The 23262-nt window shown below is 49.6% G+C and overlaps 3 protein-coding genes across 10 annotated transcripts in view; 2 read left to right on the plus strand and 1 right to left on the minus strand.

The window, feature by feature from the left end:
* Nucleotides 1-23262, minus strand: part of LOC122365161 (DNA-directed RNA polymerase III subunit RPC5-like) — a 39321-nt gene that overhangs the window by 14911 nt on the left and 1148 nt on the right. For 3 of the 7 annotated variants that reach the window (XM_043336134.1, XM_043336135.1, XM_043336138.1), the window contains exons 2-4: nucleotides 18976-19057; nucleotides 18616-18717; nucleotides 18088-18239 (exon numbers count right to left, since the gene is read on the minus strand). In XM_043336134.1, coding sequence (XP_043192069.1) covers nucleotides 18088-18239; nucleotides 18616-18717; nucleotides 18976-19038 — 317 coding nt within the window. In that variant the 5' untranslated portion in view covers nucleotides 19039-19057. Of the gene's footprint in view, nucleotides 1-18087; nucleotides 18240-18615; nucleotides 18718-18975; nucleotides 19058-19814; nucleotides 20014-20217; nucleotides 20379-22398; nucleotides 22454-23262 lie in introns of those variants that run through there. The other 4 variants (XM_043336139.1, XM_043336136.1, XM_043336137.1 and 1 more) reach the window with 4 other exon arrangements.
* Nucleotides 6088-23262, plus strand: part of LOC122365160 (nuclear exosome regulator NRDE2-like) — a 36621-nt gene continuing 19446 nt past the window's right edge. Inside the window, exon 1 of one of the 2 annotated variants that reach the window (XM_043336130.1) lies at nucleotides 6088-6278. The gene's annotated coding sequence lies outside the window, so the exon portion shown is untranslated. Of the gene's footprint in view, nucleotides 6279-8284; nucleotides 8368-23262 lie in introns of those variants that run through there. The other variant, XM_043336128.1, reaches the window with a different exon arrangement.
* Nucleotides 10856-12353, plus strand: LOC122365163 (chymotrypsinogen A-like). The gene has a single exon (XM_043336141.1). It carries the CDS (start codon nucleotides 10880-10882, stop codon nucleotides 12182-12184), a length of 1305 nt encoding a protein of 434 aa, XP_043192076.1. The 5' UTR covers nucleotides 10856-10879; the 3' UTR covers nucleotides 12185-12353.

Raw genomic sequence — 23262 nt, forward strand, 5'->3', positions numbered from 1 at the left:
AAATGACGTTTTAGTGACGTCATGTTCGCCATTTCCGCCTCAAAAACGGCAAAATTTCAAACGCCGCTAACATCTTCATTTTTAAGGGAATCAAGACGTAACAAAAAAGGTTATACGTGAATCTACTTTGTCTATCAAATTGCTATCATGGTTTTTTTTGAAAAATTTTTGATTTTGGCCCAATTTTTTTTCTAAAAAAACTGACTTTTTTGGGAAAATAATTATAAAATCAAAAATTTTGCGTGTATCGAAATAAACCGGAATATATGTCAGAGAAGTGGTCCATGTGCACCTACATACCAATTTTTAGAAATATCGGTTCAAAAATGTGGGAGTTATTCAAAATTTTATGTCGTCACGGTGAGTCACGACAAACAAATTTTTTGAAAAATGATTTTTTTGGAAGTTCTAGACCTCATACGGAAACAAAAATAGCACCATTCGCTTCGCCCTGAAAAACTGCATCAGATAGACACCTTTTTAGGCCTTAACAACCAACTTCAAAATTTGACCTCACTTGACCTGACCTTGACCTGACCTCGACCTGAAATTCATCCAGATGTGGTCCATATCACCTATTGAATGTGCCTATTGAATTATATGAATAAAATGACCCATAAAACATGTGTCGCACATGCCCTTTTCTATATTTTGTTTTTGGTGACCTGACCTGACCTGACCTTGACCTTGACCTCTGAATGATATTGTATGCAACGAATATTGTCTTGGTAGCCTAAGAACACGTTTTGGGCAATCAGTCTCAGTCCATTCTTCGGCAACTACGGTGCAAGGCCGATACTGTAAAAACTTGCAATTTGTACCCTTGACCTGACCTTGACCTTGACCTCAAACTTTAAATTAAGTACATGTTTTTAGTTGTTCGTGATGAGATCTTTCGATTGGCGTTTGAATTTTCCAAATCGGACCATTAGTTCGGGAGATAACAGGGCCCTCCAGCCCCACCCGACGGGGGGGGGGGGGCGGATATCCGCCCCCTGAGGTTGTTCGTAAATAGCGGAAAAACCACGGCGCGTAGCGGCACGAAATTTGACATGATTATTCCCCCGTCAATTTCACACATTGTGTGCAAGTTTGAACCACCTTTTAAGGTCAGGTCACCACTCACCAGGTCACTTTGAATGACCCATCCTCAAATCACTTTTTGCAACTTTGTCACCGTGTCAGAGCTACAGTAGATGACGCAGTCCTTTGAAACTTGCAGGATGTTATAAGGTCATTGGTAGCTACAATTTGTATATCTTGGGATTTCGATATCGATGACCTCGGGTCAGGTCAATACCTGACCACCCCATTACCCAATGGGGGAAAATCAACTATCTTATTTTTACACTAAATCACGTCGGAATGGCCTAATATACCATGAATGACTTCATATACGAGCAACCTTGACTACCTCGAGGCCTTTTTTGCTCTTGGGCAACTGTAAGGTCATACGACGTCATCAAAGGTCACCCAAGGTTTTTTTTTTTGCTAATAACTCCTTACAGGAACGAGATACAGCCATGCGGATGGCTCATTGTGTTCAGCTCGTCAAGGCACATCGAATGATAGGGTCCCCTGTGACGTCATCTTTGACCTCCGTAAAAATTGTACCTTGCGTCATTAAATGAAGGATCATGATGTTTTTCATCATTTGTTCTTATATTTCACATACAGGGTGTCCCGAAATTGATGCGCGGTTGTTTTATCCTCAATAACTTATTAAGTGCTCGAATTTATTTCACGGCTTATATGTTATCCTAGTCCCCATTCAGTTGCATACACGGCCTATTGCACTCAAGCGTGTCACGTTTCAGGTTGTCAAGAGTCTATCCTTTGAAACAACGCCATGCCGTTTATATCTTCTGAAACAGCCTCTTCTCTGAGCTAGCCCATGGAAGCTTGCTGAGCTCTTTTTTGACGATCGTCCAGATAATTTGGATCGGCGACAGGTCCAGACTGTTGCCAGACCATGTCCCCTTCTCCCAGAGGCCTGGGAGCCTCGCTCGGCACCAGTCCTGGGTCTTCCTGGCGTGATAAGCTGGAGCCCTTTCTTGCTGGAAAATGGCCCTGGACATGTCCGACAAAAGTTTGACTCTGGTTTTTGAACCATTTACCTTTTCCCTCAGCATCTTTGTGGCATCAGTCTTCTTCAGCATCTCGCTGACATAGTAATAAGCAGTCACGGTCTGTCCCCGAGGCACCTCGTGAAGCTCAGAGCGCCTCTGTAGCTCATCATACTCCAAATGAGATTCTTCAGCAGACGTTTCACCGTCTCGACAGCGGACTCCTCAGAGCTGCCGTTGGCCCACATTTCGATCGTTCTGGCAGTTAGGGGCTTAGAAACCACAAAAGACACCTTGTCACTGAAAAGGACGCATCTCCAGTCCTGAATGGTCCAGTTTTTGTGGGTCTTGGCGAAATCCAGCTGCCTGCACTTCTGGACCACGGTAGGCCAAGTCTGCATCCTGAAGCTGAGCAGCTTCAGCTTCAAGATAGTCTTCAAATACTGGTGGAGGGTCGATTTGGATGCTGGGACATGCATCTTATTCAGTTTTCTTGTCAGCGATGTTGAATGGTGCTTTTTAAAGGTCGACTTTGCAATCACGATTTTCGCCACTCGGCTCAAGGCAGTCTTCCGCCCTCGAACTGTGCTGTTCTTGAGTGTCTCTCCTGATCGTTTGCGGTCCATCCAAAGTTTAATTGTCGCAGAGTTGACGCCCAATTCTCTGGCATCCGGAACCTGGGTCACACCGTCCTTGATCATCCCCACCGCGCGGTAGCGGATCGGTAGTTTGTGCCTTTTCACTTTTGGTGATATGCAGTTTCTCCACGTTGCCTGTCTGGACAAGAGTGGGCTCCCGCGCCCACATCCGGCCGCGGTCGCGTTAGCCGCTTGGTTCACGTGATCGTGTGACCAGCAAGATGTCAGTGGTGCCAGAGCCGGTAAAATTGCAGTTGTTCAGCACTCGGGAGGGGCAACATAACATGCCGCACCAGCCGCGCATCAATTTCGGGACACCCTGTATAACAGGTAGTTTACTGGTACCATCGGGCGCACAAGGAAATGGCCAAAAGTTAAAATACCAAACACTGCATCAATATTCGTTGCCACATGAAGCATAGTAGCTCATTATAGGAGATGCTCAACATGAGCTCCACCGCGCTGCGTACCTAATTATTGATAGCCTGACTTGCTGCAGGTTTCGTTGGCGTCGGGTTTCGTCCAGAGATTTTGTCAAAATGTAGGCCTCTACGGAAAACGACCTCTCTTCATTTGTCCACATCGTAGAATAAACTTCTGAAGTATCCCAGCTAGGAACAAACTAATAGCACCATCGTGATCCGGGTGTCGGGTCCGGGTGTCATTAAATGGAGGATCATAAAATATTCTTATCTCATTTTTGTCCCGCACGCGCGAATATTTTAATTTTTTATGATGTGATACAGTAGATCTTGGCACGGAAAAACTGGTTATATCTAGCGCCTCTATTTTGACTTTTTTGACCCCTGTGACGTCATCGTTGACCTGACCTGAAAACGACCTGAGTAAAAATCGTAGACTTTGTCCGTGTGTACTCTATGTCGTTTACCGCGTGTCGCTATCTTGCTTCGTTCTCGAGATCTCAGGGGGGAGGGCAGGTGTCCGCCCCCCCCCCGTCGGTTGTAAGTTGGCGCGGACCCCCGTCGGTGCGCAGGTTAAAGAAGTTTCAATGCCATCACAGAAGCAGTTTTGAATAATCAAAAATAGTCGGCAGGGGGCGTTGAAGCCCTGCCCCTTAGTTAATGCTGGAGTGATAATGACTCGAACTGTCCCTTGCCTGAGACTTTGTGGGATGTTCCTCCCCATCACAAAAACAAAGTATGTCAACGACCGTTGGGGGGAACTGGAGTTCTAAGCGCATCAAAGCGCGACAGCAACATCTGGCCCTTTATCATATGGAAAGTCACCCGAAGGCCGTGGGCGGCGCACATGGCACGGCGGTGGAGCGGGTGGGGCGACCTGTGTCAGATGACACCAAGGCGGGGTTGACAAATGGCCCACAGCGGTGCAGGAAGGGTTAGGGATGGGGTCAAAGGTCACATGGCTAAAAGGCCCAGTCACTGAAGACGAAAGGCATCGCCACGCGCCGCGGCAAGGCGCTGACGTACTTGAGCACACCTGCGCACCAAAGGACGGGTATAAGAGCCCGCGCCGCCGGTACCTCGGCACCTCAGCTCCCAGCACTCGGCACCATGCTCCGCCTGCAGACCGCCTGCTGCTGCCTGCTGGCCGCCGCCGCGCTGGCCAAGCCACAAGCCAAGCCAGCGAGGAAGGAACCCAAGCCGGTTGACTTCGATGACAACGCTGCTACCGGTGTACCGTACAGTGGAAATGATGTGATGTCCGATAGCGCCGAGCCGCTGCCTATGTTCGAAACGTCAAACGGCTTCACTCGTGCTGTGCATGACATCACCCTCAACCCCAACCATTACTACTGGATTTCAGAAAACTATCCGAACAACTACACAAACAATATTGACGTCGGTCTGAGGCTGCGAGGCAGTGATGGCCAGGAGATCAGCATCAGCTGTGACCCGTTCAAACTCGAGTACCACCCAAGCTGTGACTGGGACTATCTGTCCATCAACGGCCAGAAGTTTTGTGGCACTAGAACGGTGCCTTCCATCAAAGGCACGCTGCTGACCATCGACTTCCACACAGACTACTCGGTGACTGACAAGGGCTTCTACTGTCGCATCGTGGTGCCGGAGCCTGGCACTCAGACGACCCCGAGCCCCAGCACCGACTGCCAGTGCGGCGTCCGTCAGACCCGCGTGGTGGGCGGCACAGACGCCACCGCCGGCCAGTTCCCGTGGCAGGCCGGCATCGTCAGCACCGGCAACACCCGCTCCTGGTGCGGCGGCAGCGTCATCAACAACCGCTACGTGCTGACGGCGGCCCACTGCACCGACGGCAAAGACGCCAGCCAGATCCAGGTGATGCTGGGCGACCTGCGAATTGGCACTACCGACGCCGGCGAGCAGCGCTACTCGGTCGTCCAGATCATCGAACACCCGCAGTACACGAGCGCCTCGGGCAGCGGCTGGGACTTCTCGCTGCTGAAGTTGGACCGCGAGATCACCTTCAGCAGCACCATCTCGCCCGTCTGCCTGGCCGAGGCCGGCCAGACGTACGCCGACGTCACGGCCATCGCCAGCGGCTACGGCCGTGTAGGCGCCGAAGAACCTCAGGCTACCACGCTACAGCATGTTCAGCTGCCCGTCTGGAGCCAGAGCCGCTGCCAGGGCAACTGGGGCACCACGCTCAAGAGCAACATGATCTGCGCCGGAGGCTACCCAGAGGGAGGCAGGTCGGTCTGCATGGGCGACAGCGGCGGCCCGCTGGTGACCGAGGTCTCCGGCCGGTTCCGTCTGATCGGCGTCGTCTCGTTCGGCCGGCCGTGTGCCTTGGCCAACAGCCCCGACGTGTTCGCCCGCGTCACCGAGGCGCTGACTTGGATTCAGTCGAACACGGCTGACGCCCAGTACTGCACGGCCTGAGACCAACTACTGCAGTGCCTGAGGCCCAGTACTGTAGCGTCTGAGGCAGATTCGAACAATTGCACTATTGAACTGACAAGACCTGATGTTCCTACAATCTTTGCTATCTGCTTTTGGTCTAGACCCACTTTTTCTACTCAACTATAAGGGGAAATACATCGTCGCAAATCTCCGGTCTTTCTGAGGTACAAGCCAGTAAAACGACTTTAGGGCGAAGAACGAGCGAGCGAGATAGTGAGCCCTGCACGTGCGGAAGGGCGAAAGGGTACTTCAAACGGGCTCTTGCACGGCACCCTATAAACTGGTCACTATCTGTGTGCCAAATTTCGAGGCAATTGGTCAAGCCGTCTCCGAGATCTGGAAGCGACACCCTGCACGTGCGCACGTGCCAACCGGGTCCAAATTGACTTTTGCATGGCACCCTTCCAACTGATCCCTAGCCGCGTACCAAATTTGAGCGCAATCGAACCAGCCGTTCTAAAGATCTGGAAGCGACCCCTGCACAAGCGCACGTGCAGTAGCACCCTAACCGTAATACATAGGAATGCATTGCCTGGTGGGTGCCCACCTATATGCCAAGTTTCGCCGAAATTGCCCCAGTAATTACAGTCATTGTAATGGAAACAATCTCTTCTTTTTGTATTTTGAACGTGCAGGGGGGCGGGGGGTGACCCACATGCATCAAGAGTATCCGGTGCTTGGAAGAAGGATGCAACTACCCTACAAAAATTAACGTAAGTCAATCACCCAAGCGGTGGCCGAGATATGGGATGGGTCTCTCAAAAGCGCTGATTCAGCAAAAACAGCTTGAACGCCCTCGACTTTTCACGTGGCACGTGCCACGATGGTCACCTAATAGCATCAATAACAGTCTATTACGGGGTAGAAGGGATGGGGCCACCCAACAAAAAACGTAGTGTATCAATCGGTCCAGCGTTTGCTGAGTAATAAGCCTGTCAAAAGCTTTACAGGCCGGGTCGGGCCGGGTCGGGCAGCCATACTGAGGGTTTTCCGTAATAAGACTCGCCTCGCACTCCCTCGCAATAAGCACGTTGTATGGCGATCAGCACGTTGCATTATGTGAAATAGTTTCGCCACCCAGCAATTTTAGAGCATCTAAACAGTCTGGACCTTAACCCGCGCACCGACGGGGGGGGCGGATATCCGCCCCCCCCCTGAGGTTTTTCGCGGATAGCGTTAAAACCGCGGCGCGTAGCGCCGCGAAATTTGGTATGACTATTCTCTCATCAATTTTACACATGGTGTGCAAGTTTGAACCTCCTAACTTTTAAGGTCAGGTCACCAGGTCACTTTGAATGACCCAACCTCAAGTCACTTTTTTGCAACTTTGTCACCGTGCCAGAGCTACAGTAGATGTCGGAGGCCTTTGAAAGTCGCAGGATGTTATTAGGTCATTAGTAGCTACAATTTGTATATCTCGGAATTTTGATGTCGGTGACCTAAGGTCAGGTCAAATTCGCGACCTCCCCATTATAAGTCAATGGGGGAAAAATCAACTCCCTGTTTTTACCACTAAAACGGGTCGGAATGGCCCCATATACCATACATGACTTCACATACGATCAACCTTCACTACCTTGAGGTCTGTTTTGCTGTTGGGCAGCTGTAAGGTCATGTGACGTCATCAAAGGTCACCAAAGGTTTTTTGCCAATAACTCCTTACAGGAACAAGATACAGCCGCGCGGATGGTCTCATTGTGTTCAGCTCGTCAAGACGCATCGAATGATATACATGATGACCTCGAGGTCACGTGACCTGAGGTCAACCTTTGACCTTGACCTTTCGAGGTCAACATATATATCATTCGATGCGGATTGACGAGAGGATCACGATGATGCCCTTAGTTTGTTCCTATCTTGACTACTTCGAAAGTTATTCGAGAAAAACCCTCTCCATATCTAGCGCCGCCATTTTGACTTTTTCGACCCCTGTGACGTCATCTTTGACCTGACCTGAAAATGACCTTAGTAAAAATTGTAGACCTTGTCCGTGCGTATCCGATGCCGTTTACGGCTTGTCGCTATCTTGCTTCGTTCTCGAGATCTCAGGGGGGGGGGCGGTCATCCGCCCCCCCCCCCGTCGGTACTAAGTTGGCGCAGACCCCCGTCGGTGCGCGGGTTAAGTCTCCTCACTCGGTGGCAGCGAGTTCGCGCCCAGAACACATCACGGCGTGTGACCCGCGTATCGCCAGCTAACCGGGAATTGTTTGTTCAGCTCATTAACGAGAGAGTGAGCGAGTTTATCTGTGGCTTAACAAGAGAAATCCATCAGCAGCAGCCCGACCCGGCCACATGACGCTTTTTCAGTCTTTGTTCTGGGTGTCCACTAGACCGATTGGTAAACGGTCTTTAGATCCTTGTTTAATTACGAACTAAAATACCTCTGATACGTCTGGACCGAGCCCCTGGTCCGCCCTCCCACGAGCGTGCCGGGAAACAGTCGGGTAAGGTCAGTGGGACCGCCCCGGTCCTTCCCACGGGCGCTGAACGGGCGGCCGGTAACGCCTCGCACTAGATAGCTGTGGAACCTAAACGGGACGGCAACCGCTCACTGCAACGAAACCGGCGTTGTTGCAAGGTACTGCCGGCAAGGTACTCGGACAGCAGGTGAGCCTCATCGATCACGACAGGATATATCGAAAACTGGCGCCCCGGGGTGACTAGTGGAAGCTCAATACGCCACGGAATCCCCCTGCTGGCGGCGTCTTGGGGAGCAGCATCGGGATCGCGAAAGAAACCCCCGACAGTCTACTGAAGGAGCAGTCGCCGAGTTGGGAAGAGCTGGTGACATTTCTGGCAGAGGTAAAGTGTATTACGAACTCCACACCTATCACCGATGCGCCGCTGGATTCAGCCGATGACGACCCACTCACTCCGCACCACCTCCTAATCAGTGGGGCCTCAGCTGGTCAGTAGAGTGGTGGAGTTGAGCCTTCATCTTCTCTTAACCCGCGCGGGGCTGGGGTCTCCAGCCGAACGCGCGGGGCTGGGGGGGGGGGTAAATTTTACCCCCCCCCCCCTGTTATCTCCCGAACTAATGGTCCGATTTGGAAAAATCAAACGCCAATCGAAAGATCTCATCACGAACAACTACAAACATGTACTTAATTTAAATTTTGAGGTCAAGGTCAAGGTCAGGTCAAGGGTACAAATTGCAAGTTTCTACAGTATCGGCCTTGCACCGTAGTTGCCGAAGAATGGAGTCATTGACTGAGACTGATTGCCCAAAACGTGTTCTTAGGCTACCAAGACAATATTCGTTGCATACAATATCATTCAGAGGTCAAAGTCAAGGTCAGGTCAGGTCAGGTCACCAAAAAAACAAAATATAGAAAAGGGCATGTGCGACACATGTTTTATGGGTCATTTTACTCATAGAATTCAATAGGCACACTCAATAAGTGATATGGACCACCTCTGGATGAATTTCAGGTCGAGGTCAGGTCAAGGTCAGGTCAAGTGAGGTCAAATTTCAAAGTTGGTTGTTAAGGCCTACAAAGGTGTCTATCTGATGCAGTTTTTCACGGCGAATCGAATGGTGCTATTTTTGTTTCCGTACAAGGTCTAGAACTTCCAAAAAAATCATTTTTCAAAATTTTTGTGCGTCGTGACGTCATAAAATCTTGAATAACTCCCACATTTTTGAACCGATTCTTCTAAAAATTGGTATGTAGGTGCACATAGACCACTTCTCTGACATATATTCCGGTTTTTTCGATACACTCAAAATTTCGGATTTTACAATTATTTTCCCAAAAAAGTCAGTTTTTTGAAAAAAATTTGGGCCAAAATCCAAACTTTTCAAAAAACCGAGATAGCCATTTGATAGACAAAGTAGAATTACGTATAACCTTTTTTGTTACGTCTTGATTCCTTTAAAAATGAAGATGTTAGCGGCGTTTGAAATTTTGCCGTTTTTAAGGCGAAAATGGCGAACATGACGTCACTAAAACGTCAATTTCTCAAAAAATTTCCGACGGATTTCGCTCAAATTTTCAGGGAACGTGTCAAATTGATGTAAGAAAAGGTACTGAAAGTTTGGCGGCGCTGCGCGCCGCCGTTTTTGAGATATTGCAAAAATTCGCGAGGGGGGGTAAAATTTACCCCCCCAGCCCCGCGCGGGTTAAAAGACGCCGGCGGAGCTCTTTAGAGTGTACCTGTAGAGTGAAAAGTATAGGACCATTTCTGGAGACGTTGGACGCACGAGTACCTGCCTCGTCTCGCCACTCGTTCCAAATAGCGGTAGGAGAAGTGCAGGAAGGGAGCATCGTAATCGTGACAGACATCCAAGAAACGTGTGGCTCAAAGGCCGGGCCCCCTCCTTCCAGCGCGCCCCAGACGGGCGCGAGCGGTCTGCCACAATCCGGACAAAGCTTGGTGTCCTCCTACGTCCCGCCAGGAAACTGATCTGCCAGACCGTGCAGACTGAAGCAGGCAGCAGGGTCAACGTCGGCTCACATCAAAAGAAAGAAATCCTCAAGACGTCTCAGCCGGAGATCTGCCGCTGAGAGAAGCCCCTACGTGGAGGATTGAACTGGTGTGGTGGTTCAACTTATGATTCTTGCGCATATCCAATTTGAGTTTTTATCGCTCCATTTTTCGTACTAATGAAGAAAATTGTGATTACACCATTTTTATCTCAACTAACCCGTAACAATGGGAATTTCCTTCCTTCACAAAACGGTTTTGATGGATACAGGAGTTTTGTAAAATTTTCGTTTGGACATGGCGTGATGTGGCGGAAATAACTAACAAATAGTTATAGAAAGTTTCAAGGCGATCGCAGAGTCAGTTTCCGAGTTATTGCGAATAGTCGGCAAAGGGCATTCAATGTCCTGAGCCAATGAGGAGTTGATGATGAATCAAACTCTCCTTCGCAGATTTTCTGGAAGTTTGGAACATTGCGCACTCCATCCCCCATCACAAATTAACAAATGCAATTAAACGAAATTAAAATAAGTGTGTCAGCGACCGTTAGGAAAGCGTCCCGGGCGCATCAGACCGCGAGAGTAGCACCTGACCCTTCATCATCTGGACAACCATGGTAGTTTAAGGGCAGTGCACGTGACGCAATGGGAGCGGCATGGGCCAGGCGGCGGCAGGGCAGCGTTGACAAACAGCCCACAGCCGTGCACCGGTGTCGACAGGGAGGTCAGAGATCACGTAGCCAGAGAGCCCAGTCACTGAAAATGGAGGAAGCCGTCACACCCCACGGCAAAGTGCGACGCAGTTGAGCACACTTGCGCACCAAAGGACGGGTATAAGAGCCCGCGCCGCCGGTACCTCGGCAACTCAGTCCCCAGCACTCGGCACCATGCTCCGTCTGCAGATCGCCTGCTGCTGCCTGCTGGCCGCCGCCGCGCTGGCCAAGCCACAGGCCAAACAAGCGTGGAAGAAACCCAATTCGATTGACTTCGATGACACGACTATTACCGCTGTACCGTTTGATGAAAACGGTGTGAAGAACGATGACCCCGAGCCGCTGCCTATGGAAAGGGAAAACGGATTTGCTCGTGAAGTGTATGAGATCACTCTAGAGCCTGCAAATTACTACTGGATTTCAGAAAACTATCCGAACAACTACCCAAACAATATTGACGTCGGTCTGAGGCTGCGAGGCAGTGCTAACCAGGAGATCAGCATCAGCTGTGACCCGTTCCAACTCGAGTACCACCCAAGCTGCGATTGGGACTATCTGTCCATCAACGGCCAGAAGTTTTGTGGCACTAGAACGGTGCCTTCCATCAAGAGCACGTTGCTGACCATCGACTTCCACACAGACTACTCGGTGACTGACAAGGGCTTCTACTGTCGCATCGTGGTGCCGGAGCCTGGCACTCAGACGACCCCGAGCCCCAGCACCGACTGCCAGTGCGGCGTCCGTCAGACCCGCGTGGTGGGCGGCACGGACGCCACCGCCGGCCAGTTCCCGTGGCAGGCCGGCATCGTCAGCACCGGCAACACCCGCTCCTGGTGCGGCGGCAGCGTCATCAACAACCGCTACGTGCTGACGGCGGCCCACTGCACCGACGGCAAAGACGCCAGCCAGATCCAGGTGATGCTGGGCGACCTGCGCATTGGCACTACCGACGCCGGCGAGCAGCGCTTCTCGGTCGTCCAGATCATCGAACACCCGCAGTACACGAGCGCTACGGGCAGCGGCTGGGACTTCTCGCTGCTGAAGTTGGATCGCGAGATCACCTTCAGCAACACCATCTCGCCCGTCTGCCTGGCCGAGGCCGGCCAGACGTACGCCGACGTCACGGCCATCGCCAGCGGCTACGGCCGTGTGGGCGCCGATGAACCTCAGGCTACCACGCTACAGCATGTTCAGCTGCCCGTCTGGAGCCAGAGCCGCTGCCAGGGCAACTGGGGCACCACGCTCAAGAGCAACATGATCTGCGCCGGAGGCTACCCAGAGGGAGGCAGGTCGGTCTGCATGGGCGACAGCGGCGGCCCGCTGGTGACCGAGGTCTCCGGCCGGTTCCGTCTGATCGGCGTCGTCTCGTTCGGCCGGCCGTGTGCCTTGGCCAACAGCCCCGACGTGTTCGCCCGCGTCACCGAGGCGCTGACTTGGATTCAGTCGAACACGGCTGACGCCCAGTACTGCACGGCCTGAGACCAACTACTGCAGTGCCTGAGGCCCAGTACTGTAGCGTCTGAGGCAGATTCGAACAATTGAACTATTGAACTGACAGGACCTGATGTTCCTACAATCTTTGCTATCTGCTTTTGGTCTAGACCCACTTTTCTACTCAACTATAAGGGGAAATACATCGTCGCAACTCTCCGGTCTTTCTGAGGTACAAGCCAGTAAAACGACTTTAGGGCGAAGAACGAGCGAGCGAGATAGTGAGCCCTGCACGTGCGGAAGGGCGAGAGGGTACTTCAAACGGGCTCTTGCACAGCACCCCATAAACTGGTCACTATCTGCGTGCCAAATTTCGGGGCAATTGGTCAAGCCGTCTCCGAGATCTGGAAGCGACACCCTGCACGTGCGCACGTGCCAACCGGGTCCAAATTGACTTTTGCATGGCACCCTTCCAACTGATCCCTAGCTGCGTACCAAATTTGAGCGCAATCGAACCAGCCGTTCTAAAGATCTGGAAGCGACCCCTGCACAAGCGCACGTGCAAGTAGCACTCTAACCGTAATACATAGGAATGCACTGCCTGGTGGGTGCCCACTGCCCACCTATATGCCAAGTTTCGGCGAAATTGCCCCATTAATTGCAGTCATTGTAATGGAAACAATCTCTTCTTTTTTTATTTTGAGCGTGCAGGGGGTGGGGTGACTCACACGCATCAAGAGTATCCGATGCTCGGAAGAAGCATGCAACTACCCTACAAAAAGGTAGTGTGCCACCTTCGAAAGATTTCCAATTTCATTTTTCCTAGGATAAGAAGCTTCTGTTTTTACCTAATATCGCAAAGAAAATCAAAAATGGGCCTGGAATAGTGCCTTTTTCGCTTAAAGTTTATCGGTTTTTCGATATGTATAACAACTGTAGTGGGCTGACCTGCAAACAGGCGTCGGCAACAACCGCGAATGCGGCGCACATGTGACAATAAGCAAAGGTCATTATAGAGTTACGACGTACGGGAATGAGTTATCAGCTGTCTAATCGTAGACAACACAATGTCGAGCCTTAAACTGTAAGCCTGTATTGGTATTGTTTCTTTTATTTGGCTGTCGAACATTATTTATGGTTTGAAATATGATTTTATGTAAAATAATTGATATGAAAAAGCCGTCTCTTAAGTTATGACCCCATTCCACCACACGCAAGTGGCAGAAATGACAATGATCAGCTGACGCATTTTTCTTGGCCGAAGTCAGAGCGCGCGGCCCGACGCACCACCACCGCACCACAAAGTATGAGCAGAAGCCACGCCCAAAGCCAGGGCCCCGGTAACGTGAGGTAGCCGAGTCGGGGCAGCGTGCGCTGACCCAAGCCGGGGCCGCAGCTTTGGGCGCGGTCTACCGCATCCCCGCGGGCAGCCCCGGGCTATCACATGACACCGGGAGGACGCGCGGCCCCGGCTTGGGTCAGCGCACGCTGCCCCGACTCGGCTAACTCGCGTTACCGGGGCCCTGGCTTTGGGCGCGGTCTACCGCACCACCTAACAGGCGTGTTCGAAACCGCAGGAGATGATGATGAACGGGTTTATCGAAACTTGATTGGATGAGCATATCGGTAATAGCGATTTCAGTGTGTGCATTTATTGTTCATAGTGGTGTGAAATGTGGTTGGGGTACGACCGACAACCCGTCGGGGCGAATTTCGCACTGGGGTACTCAAAATTTGAAGAATTTAAGACGTTTCCATGAGTTTTGAAGGTATGGATAAGTTCTAAAAATCCGGTTCTCCTTATCTGGGCCATTAACTCCATACGGTCCAGGAAAGCTGGCACACTACCTTTAACGCAAGTCAATCACCCAAGCGGTGGCCGAGATATGGGATGGGCCTCTCAAAAGCCCTGATTCAGCAAAAACAGCTTGAACGCCCTCGACTTTTCACGTGGCACGTGCCACGATGGTTACCTAGAAGCATCAAGGATAGTCAATTACGGGGTAGAAGGGATGGGGCCACCCAACAAAAAAGGCCGTATATCAATCGGTCCACCGGTTGCTGAGTCGCTCTGGCAGGGCATTTTTCATAACATGGCCTGGCAGGGGGGGGGGGTCGATGCGACCCCCCCCCCCTCGCGATTGGTTCTTATGACACCTAGAAACACCAAATTTGGTAGGTAGGTGCCCTTGAGTTCTCACCCCTGTGCTAATTTGGTTGCACTAGGTCAATATTTAGGGGGGGGGGTTGGGGAGTATAATTTTAAAAATTTCGCTAAAAACAGGTCAAAAGTTTTTCGCTTATAACCTTTGATCTAATTAAGATAGAGCAAAAGAAAAGCATCAGTGAACTCAGCACGTCAAGGCGCGTCGAATGATATACTTTTTTGTTTTATTTTCCAAATTGAATATTTTCCCATAGGCTTAACATTACAACCTAATAACCTCTGACTGACCTCAGGTCAGTGACACAAAAAAAAACTTATGTTATACAACTCGGTGAACTTAACTTAAAATATGAACATAGCAGAATGAATGAATAGCAGAACTTCAGGATGAACTTAGCACATCCTGAAAGTTTGAAAGAAATCAGTCCAAAACCGTGAGTAGGACAGGTGCATCAAGAAAATTGAAATTTGTCCATGACCTTGTACCGGTTTTTCTGACCTGGTGACCTGACCCAAGGTTACCAGGAACTGAAATTTTCAGGTCATATGTAAAAAGGTTGCCTCATAGGCTGTGTTAATTTTGCCGCCGTTTTTACGATATCTTCAAAAAACCTTAGGGGAGGGGTCGCATCAACCCCCCCCCCCTGCCAGGGCGACTGGCGAGGGTTAACCCGCGCCCCACTGGGGTCTGCGTCTAACACGCCCTACTGGGGGGGGGGGGGCTCTCCATAGCCCCTCCTAACTTCAAAACTACTGGGCCGATCGTCAAAATTCAAACGGCGTCTGATAGCCCCAGAAAAACTGTCGAACGAAACCTAATTTCATTGACCTTGAGGTCACCGATGACGTCACAGGTCAGGTCAAAGTAAAAATTATTAGCATTTCGGCTTTTTCAAATTTTGGGCTCTGGCCGCCGTCTTACAAGTCAGATCAGGCTCATTTTTGGTGTACACACTCGTGAACAGATGCTCTAGATACCTTGATGGTACCAAACTTGTACTTTGATTTTCAGGTCAGGGTCAGGTCATCACAGGTCACGGAAATATTATATCATGTGTCGGTCACGTGACACGTGTTTTATGGTCCATTTAGGCCAGAAATTTCGAAATTGATGTCGTCTGTGTCATTCGAGGTCATTTTGAGTCGAAATTAGCTTAGGTCAGGTCACTTTCAGGTCAAGAAAGGTCAAATTTTGAAGTTAAAATTTTTCATCAAAAAAGTTGTCTATAGGATGCAGTTTGAGCTCAGGAACACGATGGTGCTATTTATATTGGTGTACGATGTCAAATACGTACTGAAAAATTGATTTGAAAAATTAATAATTGTGAATTTTTTTGCAATAATGCGTATAACTTGTCATTTTTGAAGATATTTAGCTAAAACTTGCTAGAGTTAGTCATAAGCATGCGTTCTGTCACATATATTCCGTTTTTTTCGAAAAGTCAAAAACTTTTTGAAAAAATATAAAAATATAAATTTTGAATATTTTTATATAAAATTTTCAAAATTTTCAAAATTTTGAAAAACCGAGATAGCAGTTTGATAGCGCAGTCAATTCTGAGTCCTTTCATGCAAAGAAATTGGTTCTAGCTTAAAAACTGAGCTCTTGGGAGCGATTGCCGTGGTTCAATGTTTTGCGTCGGCCGAACATGACGTCACTCTGACGTCATTTCCGGCCGACCTATGGTAGCTACGAAGTTCAAATTTTGACACAAGGTGTCAAATTGATGCAGCCGAAGGTACTGAAAGTTTGGCGTCGATACGTCAAGTGGTTTGGAAGTTATTGCAGAAAAACTGGAGAGGGGGCTATGAATAGCCCCCCCCCCCCCCAGTGGGGCGCGGGTTAAAGTTGATACACCTTTTTGGATCGGCAAGAACAGCCCGCAAAAGTCAATTGAAGGTCTCCTCGTGCACAAGACACGCCATTTCGTTCGCTTTATTCGAACACTGGCGGATCTACGGCGCCTTTGGGGCTTATCTCTCCCCCCCCCCCCGTGGGCGCCCAAAATCGATAAAGTTTGTTGTTGTTGTTTTTTTTTAGAATAAAAAAGAAAACTTAGCGACTGTTGTCGAGAAAAGTTTGCTTTAAATTGCACAAGGGTGTGTTAGGAATCGAAATGCAAGGAGTTTTCGGATTATTGAGAAACATATTTGGCGTATGCACTATGCACTATGCTCCCCCTCCCATGAAAGCATCTTGAATACCGCCTAGGGCACGTAAGCCAAAGAGCTATTAAATGCACTTTCACGCAATGTTGTAGCTGTTTAGTTCACAAATAACTCGAGCAAATAAGACAAATAATCCAAAAACTTCAAAATCAGGATGACTGAACTGCCGCCTATGTCTGTGACTGTTAAAATTTTGTCTGTGACATATAGCATCTTCTGTGACAAAGTAGCGCGTGCTCGCATGTCTGAGCAGCGAGGACAGGTATTCTCACAACACACATTCTGACAAAGCGCTGAAACGGCCTAGATGTGGTCCCTGTTGACGAAAAAAAAAACATCCCTAAGGGTGCAAACTATGCCTCAGATGAATTTAGAGCCTTGACATCGTAATTCGTAATGTTGAACGTCGTAAATCGTAATGGTTACTCATTCCATTATCGGTTCAACTGATCGCAGCCAAAAATTTTTCATATATTCTTCTAGAAATAGTATTTTTATTGCCTCTGCTCCAAGTAGCACACAGTTGTGTTCAGTGACCGATGGATTGCTCTCAATGAATCAAAAACTGACATTGCGCCGCTGTGGCAGCCAGGTGTCGATCCTCCCTCCCTCGTAAATGTACTGCGAGGCCATCACTCACAGCAGTCCGCCCAGTGTCGGCGAGCGCAGATGGCTGGCTGGGCCATCAGTCATCGTTCCCACACAGTTCAAGACAGAGAGGGAGGGAATAAATGGCAGGCCATACAGACGGGAGGGGACAGACCAGACTTTTTGAATGCAGACGGTAGACGGTAGGGCAGACAGACTACAGACGCTATGCTACAGACTTAGCAGACACTAGGGCAGAGAGACTACAGACGTTCTACTACAGACTTTTAGACTGCAGACGGTAGACAGTAGGGCAGAGAGACTACAGATGCTTTACCACAGACCGCAGAGGATAGACGACAGACTGCAGACAGACTGCAGACAGTAGGACAGACAGACTATAGACGCTCTACTACAGACTTGCAGAGTGCAGACGGCAGACAGATCGACTACCGACGGCAGACTGCACGTGGCTCAATGACGAGGCTCAATGACGAGGTGGGGCAGACACATTGCAGACAGACACAGTCCAAACGGCAGACGATACACTACCAAACGAAGGTAGACGAAACACAGCAAGCGGCAGGCTAGAAGTTACAGAATGACACACGGCATGAGACAGATGGCAGACGTGTTTGGCCCAATCTCACCAAGTGCGGTAAACTCAATTTTGGGGTGTTTTTTTTGTAGTTACGTAGTGGGGTAGTTAAGTAGTTTACCCCAAATTGCGTTTGCCGCACTTGGTGAAACTGGGCTGTAGGCTGCACACCGATGACTGTGGAGGATGAACAAACAGGTGGTAAACGGATAAACCACGTATAACAGACGGAACACCGCAGGCAACAGACTGCAGCCCAAAAGACTACAGACTGTAGAAAAAAATCAGGAAAACCAGCGGAAATTTTCCTATGCGCGGAAAACTGAAGAGATTAGAAGACATGTTGCAGTCTGCACAACACATACAACATATCCCAACAACAAACAGCACTAGGGCTGCCCGACAACACGCCGCCACTGCAGGACATACCTGGAGTAGTAGAGGTCGTTTTGGTCGCGCGTCAGCCGGCTTCCATCCACGTTGAGGGCAATTTGTTCGCCCTTGCTGGAGTCGTAGCTGGAGCTGTTGGTGTCCACTTCCAGCGAGAGCTGCAGCTGGTGCTGCGTCGGCTTCAGCTGAGCCTGGAAGGGACACGTGAAATGTCATGGACTGGAGGTCAGCTCACTTGTCAATGGTATAAGCGCAGAGGGATACAATTAATTACAGCTGAAAGAAAAGTTTTCTTTTAACTTTTAGCATTGATTTTCCTAGCATTTTGAAAGAATTGTGTAAATGGCATGGTATTTAGTGTAAGCATGTATTATGAAAATGATCCAAGCCAAAACTCTCAAGGTTCACATAGCCATTGACATTCCATTTTGACAAGAAGATGTTATTTTGTGTTCGTGGGTAAATCCCAGTGTCTTTACCACAGTAAAGTGGGCATGGTCTTAGGTCGCCTAGCCGTGGTCGTGATATATGTAGGAGCGACTTTAGGTCATGCGGGCGTGTCCTTACCTCTAGGAAGTGGGCGTGGTCGTATGTCATGTGTGCCGGCCGCACTGGGTACTGCAGAACCCAGAGCTTGTCCTGCAGACCCTTGGACAGGAAAACCGGCAACTGGCAAACAAACAGTGTGATATCCTTAGCGGTCTTGACATCTTAGCATTCCTGGCATCTCAAACCATTATTTGTTTTCCATGTGCATTAATTTCAGCACAATGAAATTTTGTTACCATTATGACACCAGTGACTATTTGCATAAACCATCCCCTCCAGAGCTTTACTGGGATCCTTTCAAATGTTGTATTGGCAGAGATGGTAAAGTGACAATTAATCACACCTGATCTCCACCAGTGCCTAGCTGGCACTTCTTACCTCTGAAACAACCTCATCGTCTTCATCTGCATCCTTCTCCTTTTTGATGAGTGGAGCCTGCATTCCCCTGCCTTTTCAATGTCTGTGGCAAAGGAAACATATGAAAGAAAAGCAAATAAATGCTCACCATAGTACATAGATGCTCAACATAGTAGATAGGAAAGAGGCATAGGAAGCTGATGCTCATAGGATGCTGCCTCTTCTCAATGTCATATGACGGTCGCATCTGTATCTGTTTTTGAATGCGTTGATGCTTGGACTCAGTACAATGTACAGATAGTCTCCCTGACTTTACCAATAGGGTACAATCCCACAATCCACATCCTCCCACTTTGACCTAATCGTAAGAGCAGGGGCTCTCCGCGGCCCGCCACCCAGTGCACGGTGCATGGCGGATTTACTGTGCGGAATTTGCGTGGAGTGGTAGGGGTAGGTGGGAGTGGTACGGGGACCCGCAGTTGCTACTGTACACGAACCCCAACTCTAGCCGTCTGTCCTGTCCAGTAACAACCGATAACATTGATATCGACCGCCGGTACCTGTACAAGAGCAGCTGAGGTTTTCTCTGCGTATCCTCTGACAGCTTATCGTTGTTTCCTGTGAGGGTGCTGGGACAATTTACTCAGGGTCGCTGTACAGTAGCAACTGCGGGTCCCCGTACCTACTGTGCTGAACCGTGTGCTGCACATTATTGTCTGAGAATATGATGCACAGGAGACTCAATGGCCCATTACATTGGCCAGGGAGGAACAGACCTTTTATTGCAGTTGCTACTTTTCACAAGTGTATATTCTAAGCTCTGTACACCACAAATGCGAACATTCCTGGTTCATACATACCTGTAATAGTCATCCGTTCTGTACGAAAAATTCAACATTTGGTTTTGTTGGGATTCATAATGATGCGAGTCTGTCACCCTTGCTGATGCGTCTTTTCATCTAAGTACCCAATTGCAACACTTTGCAGTCTCGAGGTGGAGATAAGTAATGAGAAGAGTTTATAACTGTGTGAATTATAAGATTTTAACTTCTTGCAATACAATACTCAGACTTAGATGATTAACCATCGTCGGCCGAGGGGAGGGGGGCGGGTGCCGCCCCCCCCCCCCCTCCCCAATAGTTTTTTTCGCGCTAGCTCCGAACACGCCGGCGATAGAGAGCTGAAACTTTGCATACCTGACCTTTGATTCAAGCCGGACCTTTTGACACCAACCGCATTTTCAGGTCAGGTCAGGTCACTGACCTTTGGCGTCATAAGTGAACTTCTGCAGTCTTCACGGTCTTCAGATGTCGCAACTTCGCAACACCCTCACTGCCAGAGGAGCTTTCACAGGGAAATGAAACTTGCAGGACCTAGTATGCATTAGGAGTCTAACTTAACAACTTATATATCTCGGATTTTTCCTAAAGGTCATACTGGTCATACGAGGTCAGGTCATTTTAATGACCTCACCATTATAAGTCAATGGGGGAAAAATAAAACTGCTATTCTGGCGCCAGGAACGATCTCCAACTATCTAAAGCACACAGAATCGTGATTTCATGCACTCCTTGCAATATCTGATGCGTCACTTTTGCAATGTTAACCTTGTGTGACGTCATTTATGACGTCATTAGGGTCATATTAGTTTTCCGTCAATAGCTCCCTATCAAATTAAGGTAACGAGTCGGGAAAGCAACCAATGGACTCAGGAAGACCTGCCAAATCAAATGCTATGCGACATGACCTCCTTAGACCAATTTCGTGACCTGACTGGGACCCTAGGTCAACACCATAAGCTGACCTCACCCAAACAAAAAGTAGGCATATCATTTGACGCGCCCGAGCAAGGCGAACACGATGCTGCCAAAATCGTGGCTCTGCAGCAGTTTTTGGCGAGGTTATTCACCAAAAACGGAGCCGTACCTTGGGGCACTTGACGGTATCGGTAAAGCTGGCGTCACCGTCGGCGGTAGGTAGTTTTGATTGTAGGTTGGTAGGTTGTAGGTTTGTAGGTTGGTGGGCTGTAGGTTAGTTACAGGTAAGGTTAGGTCAGGTTAGATTGTATATTACTCTAACTTTATCTACACATATACTGGTTAGTGGCGACGGTCACACCAGCTTGCGCCAGCTTTACCATTACCCACTTGACCTGACCTCAGAAGTCACCACTTGACCTAGGACCTTAAAATCGGGCACTAATATCTGCGCCTCCTAACAGCGCACATACTGGCTTTTCCACAGCGCGCTAGCTAAACCGCAAAGTACGGCTCGCAGGTCGACGAGGTGCACCGGCCCACGTTCAAAATCCGCACCAATCCTTACAGAGCCGGAAAATCCGCACCAAAGAGTACAGTCTGAGAGTACAAAAAGATCTGCACTGGACCCGCTACATGAATCGGGCGCATCTCGTTTACGAAAGCTGCCGAATGCAGAACGCAACAAACTCAGATTCTTTCAACGCAACCCGTTAGCTGCGTCGAACGTACCCGATAAATTGTTTGCATTTGACTGCTTGGAGCGGCAGAGCGGTGATTTTCTGGCCCTCTCATCGGTCGTACAAATCTTGAATCCCTCTCATCGGCCGTGCTCAGCTCATCTCTCTCACTATACCGCCGTCCGCCAGCGCCTCGCAGAGACGTGCAACAGTGCAAAGAGGGCGAGCTTATGGGCATCCCACGTGATTAATGGGACCACCAGCACTGCCAGTCCGCTCTGACCACCACACACTCATTTAGACCTGAGAGCACACTGAATTACGAGAGCACACTGAATTACGAGAGCACACTGAATTACGTGATGTTGAAGCTCCAACAATGTTTTTTCTCTCGATTTTCCTCATCTATCTCGTCTGGTCTGTCATGTCCTTCACCAAGTCAATTCCGCACCGCACTTCACTAAATCCGCACCACATCAAGCCAAATCTGCACCGTACGGCCAGACTGCAAAATAGGGCAATTTCGATGAGATCTCGTCGGTGCGGGCTTGTTCGGCTGGTGCGGATTTTGGAGTGGTGCGGTGCAGATCTGGCCTGGTGCGGTGCGGATTTGGCTTGGACCAACGCTTGGACCTTGGTGCGGTGCGGACTGCAGACTTCGCGTGGTCTTCTTACCCGGCCGGGTTCCCTTGTTGACTGTTCTTTGGAAAGCCCTACAAATGCGTGTCAGCCACGGTCAGTGGTGGTGACTGGTATGTCACATTAGTGAGCAGCTGGTTTGGATTGCCAATCAGCACGCTACTTGGGAATGACGTCATTGGTTTCACTCATACAAATTACGAAAGTTTGTTAGGGCTATTTGATCAAGGCTCGTGAAATTCACATGTGACATTTAGCATGTAGAAGGCCCACAGAGGGGGAGAAGTTCCGAATGTCACACGACCCAATATGCCCTCCGGCGCCCTATTTTCACCGGCGTCCGTCTATTTGCTCTATTTCAAACTTACGGTACAAGTGCGCGGCGCGATCCTGTGGTGAGCGTTGCTCAAGCGGTAAGTGAAACTGAAATTGGATGGGAAATAATTATAGTGAGATGAATAAAGTCCCTTGCCGTAATGACATGATGTGGAGATGGAATTAAATTGATGAAATACTAGGACTTACTCCACAAGGAGATCGAATGGGTCGGAGCGCTTTCAATATGGTATAATCCAGGGATGCGGAGCCGTGGAAATTTCAGACGGCTCCGGCTCCGGCTCCGGCTCCGGAGAAAAAATCGGCTCCGGCTCCAGCTCCGGCTCCGGGTGAAATGTTATGGCGGCTCCGGCTCCGGCTCCGGCTCCGAGTAAAATGGTCCGGCTCCGGCGGCTCCGGCTCCGACTCAGTACATCCCCTACGCAATCAATTAAATACGGGTGGAAGAAAAATTGGATTGGTTATACGCGTTACTCTTTGCCATGACCGGCTCACCGCGTCCCCGCGCAAACGCACCTCGGAGAGAACTGGCAGAACAAAGGGCTAGGAAGCGATGGCATTGGAAACGCAGTCGCCGCGAATCGGAGTTCAGTGAACCATCGTAAGCTGACACCCGTCTCGGCTGCATTGGGGGGTGAGGGGTGGGGGGTGTGTGGGATGAGACGGTGCTGGGAGTCGCAGTCCACTGCACTGGTTTGAAAACAATGGCCGTCACCTGATGACTGGTCCTCATGTTCTGGGGATGCAGTAGACGTGGGGGGGGGGGGGGGGAAGAGCAAACAGGAAGTTGTTTGCGTACTGTGGGATACTGGGGATATTCGGATTTTTTCATTCACTTGATGGCCCATGACGTAAGTACCATATGTTTTACTGCCTTGTACTGTCAAACCGAACTA

This window comes from Amphibalanus amphitrite, unplaced genomic scaffold (genome assembly GCF_019059575.1).
Source record: "Amphibalanus amphitrite isolate SeventyFive unplaced genomic scaffold, NRLGWU_Aamphi_draft 000719F_arrow, whole genome shotgun sequence".
Lineage (NCBI taxonomy): Eukaryota > Metazoa > Arthropoda > Thecostraca > Balanomorpha > Balanidae > Amphibalanus > Amphibalanus amphitrite.

Coding starts and splice junctions, on each gene's coding strand:
- LOC122365163 (XM_043336141.1), top strand. CDS start 10,880: ATGCTCCGTCTGCAGATCGCCTGCTGCTGCCTGCTGGCCGCCGCCGCG.